The sequence below is a fragment of the Copidosoma floridanum genome, unplaced genomic scaffold (assembly GCF_036245765.1).
Source record: "Copidosoma floridanum isolate Cflo_tuat_1 unplaced genomic scaffold, Cflo_Japanese_pri ptg000030l, whole genome shotgun sequence".
NCBI lineage: Eukaryota > Metazoa > Arthropoda > Insecta > Hymenoptera > Encyrtidae > Copidosoma > Copidosoma floridanum.
Window position 1 is genome coordinate 21332589 of NW_028321907.1, and position 10316 is coordinate 21342904.

A 10316-nucleotide genomic window follows, 5' to 3' on the forward strand; every position below is an offset into this window, starting at 1 on the left:
GGCGTGTAGTCGTCGTCCCCTTCTTCTCTCCTTCTCTCGCGTGGCGTGCGACTCTTCTCGCTGAGCCCTCGTTCACGAGTGAGTGCTACCGGCCGAGCGCGGTGACGCACGAGGTAGGAAGCCGGGAGAGAGCGCAGCGACCGACGTTGCATGGCAGAGCGCGGGTCCCCGCTCGGTTGGTAAGAAAACCCGAACATCCCGCCCGCCTCGATCCAAGAGCGAAACCCTAGTCACCGCCCGCCGAAGCGAGGGGAGTCCCTCGATCGTCGGTCGCAGGGAGGCTAGAGTCCGCAGGTGCCACAGGGAGACGCGCAAGCTTTACAATGGGCCGCACGTATTCGCCGGTGGCCGTCTTGACGGCAGCAGCACGGACTAGTCCATCGGATCCAGGGTGTATGCGGGTGATACGGCCCAGAGGCCAGCGTCCGCTGGACTGTAGCAGCGTAGGGTCAAGAAGAACCACCAGGTCCCCCACCGCGAAGTTCCGACGGACAGCGCTCCATTTCGGCCTCTGTTGGAGAGTATTTAGATACTCACGGCTCCAGCGCGTCCAGAATTGGGCGCGAACGGCCTTGACGAGCTCCCAGTGCGTGAGTGGGTCCCAATTCTCTGCAGCGGGGGTAGCTTCGATGATGGAATCGACGGGAGCCCCGATGAGGAAATGTCCAGGCGTGAGCACTTCGAGGTCAGAGGGATCGCCAGACAAGGGCGTCAACGGGCGGCTATTCAACACGGCCTCAATTCCAACGAGAACCGTAGAGAACTCTTCATACGTTAGATGACGAGAGCCGAGCACACGGCGTAGATGGCTCTTGGTCGACTTGACCGCGGCCTCCCAGAGTCCTCCAAAATGTGGCGCACCGGGAGGAATGAACTGCCAGGAAACCCCCTGGGAGGAAAGAGTCCCAGTGACTAGGTCCCAGTTAAATTCTGCGTCCTGCAACGCCTCGTGGAGCTCCAAATCAGCTTGACGGAAGCAGGTGGCGTTGTCACTCCAAAGCTCGGATGGTCGGCCTCGACGACTGGTGAAACGGGTGAGAGCACCCAAGAAGGTGGCCACGGAAAGGTCGCCGACAAGCTCCAGATGCACGGCTTTGGTGGTCATGCACACGAAGACAGCGATGTAGCCCTTTGTGGTCCGGATCCCCCGTCCCTTCGATGTAAGCACGGAGAAGGGCCCGGCGTAATCGACTCCGGTGCGATCAAAAGCGCGAAACGGCGTGACGCGAGACGCGGGCAGTGGAGCCATCAACTGGCTTGAAGAGTGCGCCTGTTACCGGGCACAGATGACGCACCCTCTAATGTGAGCTTTGATTCTGCGTGGCCCGTCGAGAATCCAGGCACGCCTGGAGACGTATGCGCTGGTAACGCGATATCCACCGTGGAGGGCGCGTGCGTGGGCCCAAGAGACCACGAGTCGAGCGAGCGGCGATGTTCCGCTGAGGAGGGGAGGGTGCTTCTCTTTGTAAGACAGCGATGAGTGATCGAGCCGCCTGCCAACACGCAGAACACCGTCGACATCGAGGAAGGTGGCAAGAGAGGTCAAAAGGCTCCGTTTCGGAAGACGTTCACGCTTCCGCAGGAGTGCCAACTCATCCCCAAACGTCATCAATTGACTCAACCGAACGCAGGCCAGAAAAGCGTCCTGAATCTCAGACGGCGTCAACGGCGAAAGCACAAAACGGGTGGGCATGCGCTGCAAGCGGTGTCACACCCATCGACGAACGCGCACGAGGAGGCCCAGTACAGCGCGCAAGCTCGAGAAGAGCTGCAGCAGGTCCGATTCAGGCGCGCGGAAGGCGCAGCAGAGTGAGAGCGTGGGCGTGGGCGGAGGCAGTGTCTCCTGGGGCCAAGACTTGTCGTCCTGGGCCAGCCACGTGGGGCCTCTCCACCACAGGGGCTGCTGTCGGAGGCCACTCATGTCGGCACTTCTGGTGGCTAAGTCGGCCGGATTCGATTGCGACGGCACGTATCGCCAGGCACTGGGTGGCAGGACCTCCTGGATCTGAGCGACGTAGTTGTCGACGAGCACGTTGTTGGCCGGCTGATCGGAGCGTATCCAGTGGAGCACAATTTGAGAGTCGCACCAAGCGTGGCAGTGCTCGATCGCGACTCCCAACTCGCTGGCTGCTGAGCGAAGAAACTTGGCGGCGATAAGGGCTGCTCGCAATTCTAGACGTGGGATGGTCATGCGAGCGGCGGGCTCGGTTATCGGCTTGAGCGCGCGGATGGGCGCAAGCTTAGTACGAGCGAGAAGTATGTGGCAGAGAGCGGGCCCATCTGAAGACCGCAGCCGCGAATATACAACAGCGGCCATAGCACGGCGACTGGCGTCAGAAAACACGTGCAGCTGGACATTTGACGACGGAGACATACCAATCCAACGAGGCAGAGAAAACCCGGAAATGGCCTGCAGCTCGGCGGTGAAAGCGGTCCAGCGGCGAGTCATGGAGGACGGTACGTTCTCGTCCCAGTCCAAGCGCGCGCACCACAGGTCTTGCAGTAAAAGCTTGGCGTTCAACACGATCGGGGCAAGACAACCGCACGGATCGAACAAGCCTGCGAGCGCGGCGAGCATGGATCTCTTTGTGGTTTGAGATTCGACAACGGGCGGCGTCAAATTGAAGAAATCCGAGGGCGGGTCCCAGCCTACGCCCAGTTCGCTGACGAGGCCTTCAACACTGAGCTGATCCCAAGTAGGACGGAGGCGGACGTCTTCGGGAAGGTCTTCGAGAAGCTCGGGCGTGCTGGCAACCCACTTTCGCAGAGGGAAACCGCCCGCTTGAAGAAGTCCGATCAGCTGGTCGCGCAGACGCTTGGCCGAGCCGATGTCATCAGCGCCGGAGAGGATGTCGTCAACGTAGCGATCGTTCATCACCACTGGGACGGCCTCGGGCCAGCGGCGGCCGTCATCCTCGCACAGCTGCTGTACGACCCGTAGTGACAGGTACGGGGAGCACGAGGCACCGTAGGTAACGGTGAGCAGTTGGTAGTGCGTAGGTGGCTGCTTTGGGTCGGAGCTCCACAGAATGCGCTGCAGGTCGACATCGCGTTCGTCAATCAGGATCTGGCGGAACATCATGCGAACGTCAGTACAGAACGCAATCTGGTGACGACGCCAACGCAGGAGCACACTGGGGAGAGCCGTCTAGAGCCGAGGACCAGCATGGAGCACGTCGTTTAGGCTATAGCCACTGGAAGTCGGGCTCGACGCGTTGAAAACAACGCGCAGTTTGCGACTTTGGTTACCGTGCTGCCAAATGCCGTGATGTTGGATATAGTGCACTGGTCGGTGCGATGCAGCGAGTTGGTCATCAGTAAGGGGCTTCATATGACCGAGGGCAATGTACTCTGCCATGAACCGGGCGTACTCAGAAGCCATCTCAGGAGTCCGCTGCAGCCGACGATGCAATGAGCGCAAGCCCGCGGTGGCGCCCTGCAGACTGTCACCAAGGAGGCGCACAGCGTCATGTTTCAGCGAAAGTCGCACAATGCAACGCCCGTCGTCAGCGCGATGATAATCGGCGAAGATTCGCTCGCATTCCACATCCTCAGGCACTCGGCGGCTGACATGTGGCACCTCCTCGATCTCCCAGAATCACTGGAGCTGCGCAGCCAGCTCTTGATCCCAGGGCGACTGAGTGTTCGTGTGCAGAGTTGTGCCTGCGATGAGGGCGTTGGAACCCAGGCTAGGGGCACGGCCGACGAGAGTCCAGCCAAGAGCCGTGCGCTGTCCGACGAGCTCGTCACGCTGGACGTAACCTGGTTCGATGAGGCGGTGGTAAACGTCGACTCCGAGCAGAATGTCTACACGGCGAGGTGTGCCAAACGCTGGATCGGCCAGAGGCTCAAGATCGAGCCACTGTCTCTTCACGGCTGGGTGCAAGGGGTCAGACGGAGAGGTGAGCCCGAGCCGCGGCAAGCAGAGCGCTGTCAGGTGGATTGGCGGTGCATGCTCTCCAGTTTCAAGGCGTAGATGCGCTCAGGTTCTCGAAGGGATGGTCAACCCTCCCCCAACCCCATGAATGCTCGCCTCGTTGACTTCTAGCTCTGCGCCGAGCTGCTGGGCCAACCGGATGGAGATGAGTGTAACCTCAGAGCACGCATCAAGGAGAGCTCGACCAGCGACTCGTCGGCCGGTGGGACCGGTTATCTGGACAAGAGCGGTCGGAAGTACGGCTAGTCAGGACGATGGAGGCCCCTGATGCTGTGAGTCGGTGGCGGACGGGCCCGCGGGGTCGACTTTTGGCTTCTTGGGCGAAGAGGGACGCTGGTCCGATTCAGGCTTGCGCCGATGGTTGCTCTCGTGCAGCAGACTGTGGTGGAACTCCCTGCACTGCTGGCAGACGGACCGTGAAGGGCAGAACTTTCCTGCGTGACCTGATCTCAGGCAGTTAAAACATAACTGCCCTTGATAGACCATGCGTCGCCGGGCCTGCGCGTCAAGGCCTTGAAATTGCGCGCAGTGACCCAGGTAGTGCGACTCTCTGCACGACGGGCATGGCGGCAGCGAGCCACTGGTGGCAAGGGCTCTAAAGTTTCGTCCAGGAAACGGGGGGGCCGGAGAGCGCATGCTGGCCGTGTTGGCTGAACGAGCAGGGCGAGAGGCCTCGACGGAGCTGAGCGCGCGGCACTGTCGGCGAAGGAAAGTCGTCAAGGCAGCAAAAGTGGCAACTTTCGCCGTGGTGTCCGTGCCAGCGCTCTCCAGTCGCTCGATCTCGTCCTCCCACGCGCGTCGGGTAGTCGGATCCATGCCAGTCATCCCTCAGGAGACAATCCAGTCGTCCCACTGAGACACAGGGCGACCCAGAGCTTCCAGCTGATCTCGATGTTTTCCCAGGGTGTCGAGGAGACCCTGAAGCCCTCGAGCTGACTCTTCCTTCAGAGACTTGATGTTACGGAGCGCCGTGATATGATCATGGATAAGAAGACGGCGGTGCTCGAAACGCGCTTCGAGTAAGGCCCAAGCCGTTGGGTAATTGGCACCGATGGTCTGAACGGTGTCGAAAGTGGCCTTGGCGTCTCCGTCCACCAAGGATTTCAAATAAAACAGCCTCTCCACGTCGGTGAGCTGTTTATCATCGTGGACGAGCGCGCGGAAGAGGTCCCGGAAACTTTCCCAAACCTCTCGCTTCCCCGAGAAGGAAGGGATGCTGATCTTGGGCAAGCGGGCTCCGTGTCTCGAGTTATGACGGTCCAGGTCGGCGCCGCCCGGGCCAGGGAGAGGCGTGAGGGTGTTTTTTGGGTTGTAGAGGCGTGATCGAGAGGCGATATAGTCCGACTCTGCCGTCGAGTACATCTGGTCAAGAAACTCCAGCTTCTCGGGCGGCGGTGACTCCAGGAGACTCACGTGATTGGCCTGGAACGTGTTCCAGTAACCGTCCAGCAGCTCGAGCCTTACTTCCACGAGACCTAGGCTCCAGTTCGGGGGGTCGATCTTCTCGACGTCCCGTGCGAACCGGCTAATGACGCCGGCGAGGGCGCTCTGGGAGCCGAGCAGGCTCGTCCAGTCGTCGTTCGACCTGAAAAAACAATCACTAGCTTGACGTTTGCACGAAGCATGTCTTGCCTCCGGGCCACGAGCGGCGGGGCCATGTCATCGCCAGACGCGACACAGCTGTCGACGCGCGGCGCATCGACGGCAGACAAAACAGATAGAAGGAGAGTGAAAGAGAAAGAGTGTGAGAGAGAACACGAAAAGGCGAGGATGCCAGAAGGGACGTGCGTAGACCACGCGCGTGCCAACGCACACGCAAGCTACACAAGCTTCGAAGCCTGTCCCTCGGCGTTGACCCCCCGCGCCAGCGAAGCGCAACAGCTCCGCCGCGCGAGGCGGACGCGCGCAACACGAGGCCAACATGGTGGCCGCGGCCGATGAGGACACCGCGAGCGCTTGATCGCGGCTAACAATGGCGGCCGCGAAAGCCTCGCTTTCGGACGTTCGAATGGCGTCGAACAAAGCGTCGCATCGACAGCCGTACGGCCTTATCTCTGCCGTGGCCGAGCACAGCTGCTGGACCGCGGGCTCTGTGGCGACCGCGGCAGCCACCGTGTGCACGCTGTTGATAACGCGAGTGCCAGCAAGGCAAGCGTTAATGGTGGCACTGTGTCGACCACGACGACCTCCATTACACAACATTTCTTTAAACTGTACTTATATTACAATGTGTAAGTCGAATCGCAGACTGTGACCACCCTAGCTGCGGCGTTGGCTGCTCTTCTCCTTGAAATCTGGCTCGAAGGACCAAATGTTAGTTTTGACTGCTTTATTTAGTCGCAGGGGATTACAAAAGCTTTTCAACACTTCAAATAAAGGATAAGGCACAAGGGATAGTCGCTTCGGCGTGTAGTCGTCGTCCCCTTCTTCTCTCCTTCTCTCGCGTGGCGTGCGACTCTTCTCGCTGAGCCCTCGTACACGAGTGAGTGCCACCAGCCGAGCACGGTGACGCACGAGATAGGAAGCCGGGAGAGAGCGCAGCGACCGACGTTGCATGGCAGGGCGCGGGTCCCTGCTCGGTTGGTAAGAAAACCCGAACACTATCGTTCCTGCACTCATTGTAATCAAGATCAAGATTTTACATGCTGCGTTGACTTTCGGCTTAGCAGCTTCTAACGGTCGGCCTTTCATTTAAGCTATTTTTTAAAGCTATTCAAGGTAAATAATACTTAAAAACGAAACAAATCAATAATTGAAAAAATACACTTTGAGGCTGATATATTTACGTGTTACTGCACAAGCGTATCAAAGTTTCTAGTCTCTTATAAATCATATGAGCAGTAAATGTAGATGCAATTATTGAAGTGCGCGAAAAATTTAATGTGTTATTTATGTTAGTTACCGATAAAAAAAATAACAATAACAAGAACATAAACAATTAATAACAGCACTTCCACTTTCTCTGCTTGGGAAGTCCGAGGCATCTAAAACGGACCGCACGCCACTTTTGCCGTTACTCTTTTGAGTCAAAAAATGGGAGGCAAAGTAGACCAACTTTTTTTTAAATTATTAAATAATTTTCAAGAATATTTATAAAATATTAAAAAACTTTGGCAACATGGAAATTGCTGGTTATTCATACTAATTTTCATGGATAAAACAGCCATTTTCAAATTTTTCTGAAATTCAATAATCAATATTTCAAAAAGTGTTAACTTCATGAAAAAGTTGCCAGAGACTCGTTTTGTTTATAGTTCCAAAAATAGTAAAAAAACTTTTACATTAAGAATAAACAATTTTTGGACAAACTTTTGGACCAGGCAAAATGAAAATTTGTTTTCTTACTAATATATAAAACAAAGTCGCTAAAACCGTTGTAATTGCTAACCATGAAAACTACTAAACCGATTTTGATGAAATTTTGCATACCGATTCTTGACACTTCCTAGATGGTTTAAGTATAGTTTTCATCTTGAAAAATTTATTAACAATAGCAATAAATAAGCTCAAAGGTTTGCAAAAATACGCCACCTTTTCACTTTAGTTCAATAGGATCCGCTAAGTGGCGTCGACAAAAAATGGAGGCCACCTGCAACAGAATAAAATAAGTGTTATTATAACACGTTGGAGCGTCTCGATAAATTTCTGCAGTCGTCTACCGGCAGTTCATCAAGCTGCATCGAGAATGAAGATGATAGTCGTGCAGCTGGGTATCCCGGTTACCAACGACACTCTTCTCTCATGGGCAAGTGACTTAGGTCTACATTTACTCTGAATCTCCAGGATAAACCAGTGCCGCCGATAAAAAATTATTCTAACCGATAACGACTCCGGCAGAATACCAGGAGACATATCAAGCTAGAGCACAACCTGCTCCAACACTTCACAATTAAGTGGATGTTCCACCATCTCATCTGGCGCCGTCAAAGAATTTTTTGCTAATAATGTAAGCCAAGAAAGACAGCCCTGAGGAGTACGGGTAGCCACAACGGCTTCCTTCTCAGTAGTCATGTCCCCAACGACATACCCACATTTTCCTGACTAACGATGAGCGGTTGGTTATCTGGGGAACAACTCGAAGAGGAGATATTCTTTGGTCAGTGGCGTACCTCCCTCCATCACTATAGTTTCCATACATAGAGACTTCGAGGGTAGGAGTCAAGCTACCCACAGTCAGCTCTTCATCATCAAGAATAATAATAGTAAATAGCTGGAAGTTTCGCTACTGGCTCTTTTCAGGGCCGTTATAAGTATTTGCAATCCCTACTTAACCATCAATCTCATTGGTTTTTTTAAGAGCCATCTAAGTTTCGACTACCTTGTCAACAAATACATTTTTACTACAATTTTCTGAAGCAATTCGTTAATTAAAAGATTATGACTAAAGACGGCCACTATAAAGCCAAGTCAGTCATTCACTGGCAATCGTCAAGAGCGGAGTTATCCTTCGCAAAGCTGGAAACTCCAGCGATCAAAAACCCTATATAACCCTCTCAAGTCTAAGCACTTAACCAAAAATCACCGATTCTCTCCAAGGTTTAAGCTAGGCGAGCCTAACAGCTATGAAGAAAAAAAAAACTTGAGCCAATGGGACAGCCTCCACTGGACAAGTATCAGTAACCAATCTTCCCATCTAAGATCACCAAAACAACTGAATCTGCAAATAAAAAAGGTGCTTTAGACACCAACGTCTTGGACGTTATACCGGGAGACGTTGGGAAAGAGCACTACAACTAGCCCCAAAGCTTCGGACTTTGTAATTTTTCTTCCGATCAGTCTGGGTCTTCAACAGCAAGCCAGAGAAGATCACCCTGAGGTATCCAGGCAGTCACAATTGCTGTTAACTGAAGTCAAGAATGATAATAATAAATAGCTGGAAGTTTCGCTACTGGCTCTTTTCAGGGCCGTTATAAGTATTTGCAATCCCTACTTAACCATCAATCTCATTGGTTTTTTTAAGAGCCATCTAAGTTTCGACTACCTTGTCAACAAATACATTTTTACTACAATTTTCTGAAGCAATTCGTTAATTAAAAGATTATGACTAAAGACGGCCACTATAAAGCCAAGTCAGTCATTCACTGGCAATCGTCAAGAGCGGAGTTATCCTTCGCAAAGCTGGAAACTCCAGCGATCAAAAACCCTATATAACCCTCTCAAGTCTAAGCACTTAACCAAAAATCACCGATTCTCTCCAAGGTTTAAGCTAGGCGAGCCTAACAGCTATGAAGAAAAAAAAAACTTGAGCCAATGGGACAGCCTCCACTGGACAAGTATCAGTAACCAATCTTCCCATCTAAGATCACCAAAACAACTGAATCTGCAAATAAAAAAGGTGCTTTAGACACCAACGTCTTGGACGTTATACCGGGAGACGTTGGGAAAGAGCACTACAACTAGCCCCAAAGCTTCGGACTTTGTAATTTTTCTCCCGATCAGTCTGGGTCTTTAACAGCAAGCCAGAGAAGATCACCCTGAGGTATTCAGGCAGTCACAATTGCTGCAAACTTCAATCAAGAAAGAGTTTACTTAAGAAGCTCACCGATTTTATTCAGGGCCATCGTACGTCGTATCATCGTACCTTGCTAAAAAATATATTAGAACTTAACAAAGTTGATAGAAAACAGTCTTTAGGGGTTACAAAAGTCTTAAGCATGCTTCTTAAGCATGCTGAATGTCACAAGAGAGTGAATTGGAAGGAAACCTTCAAATTTATCTAATAAATACAATTTCAGGCGTCAAGAAACTGACACAGAAAATTTATCGAGATTGGAACAACAGCGTCAAAATCGACAAATAAAGAATCCTTTACGTGAGAGATCAGCTTTTCATTGTAATCTCTTAGTGATCTCCTGAATCTTTCAGTTTTTAAATAAGTAGAAAATTTATTCGTATTTTTGTGGCGATAAAAAATGTAGAGATTACACTTTAGCTCTGATAATGAAGTTGTAAGATAAGAAAAAAAAATTTTTTTTAGTATATATTTTTTAGGTTTTTTAAATTTCAACAGCTTTAAGAAATAGCCCTTTTTGTTAATCATACGGAAGAAACTACGAATCAATGGCCCCTTATGGCCAACGATTATTTTATGGCATGAGCAGCGCATGATTCTTTTCAGCATAGTTGTTTTTTTTTAATTTTTACTATTTATTATTGGACCAAATAATCTGTATGGATTCTGAACGAATATGTTTTTAATAAAAAGATTTTTGTTCTGAGGGGTGTCAGGAATAAATGTAAAATTTCTAACTGAAAATATTTTACGTTACATGTCAATACATTACGGGGTTTCATTTAGTAAGTTTCGGGCAAAGCCGAGACGAGAGGCCACAAGTTAGGTAATAATTTTGTATAAAATAATGCAAAAAAATTAAATCCA

At 51.6% G+C, this 10316-nt stretch overlaps 2 protein-coding genes across 2 annotated transcripts; both read right to left on the minus strand.

Annotated features, from left to right (window-relative positions):
• Nucleotides 1–226: 226 nt before the first annotated feature.
• LOC149373545 (uncharacterized) lies at nt 227–1249 on the minus strand. The gene has a single exon (XM_089596885.1). The coding sequence runs from the start codon at nt 1247–1249 to the stop codon at nt 227–229; it is 1023 nt and encodes a 340-aa protein (XP_089453011.1).
• Nucleotides 1250–1708: 459 nt separating this feature from the next.
• LOC149373546 (uncharacterized) lies at nt 1709–3079 on the minus strand. Its single transcript, XM_089596886.1, has one exon. It carries the CDS (start codon nt 3077–3079, stop codon nt 1709–1711), a length of 1371 nt encoding a protein of 456 aa, XP_089453012.1.
• Nucleotides 3080–10316: the final 7237 nt, after the last annotated feature.

Excerpts from the sequence above, each read along its gene's own strand:
- LOC149373545 (XM_089596885.1), bottom strand. The coding sequence starts at position 1,249 with ATGGCTCCACTGCCCGCGTCTCGCGTCACGCCGTTTCGCGCTTTTGAT.
- LOC149373546 (XM_089596886.1), bottom strand. The coding sequence starts at position 3,079 with ATGTTCCGCCAGATCCTGATTGACGAACGCGATGTCGACCTGCAGCGC.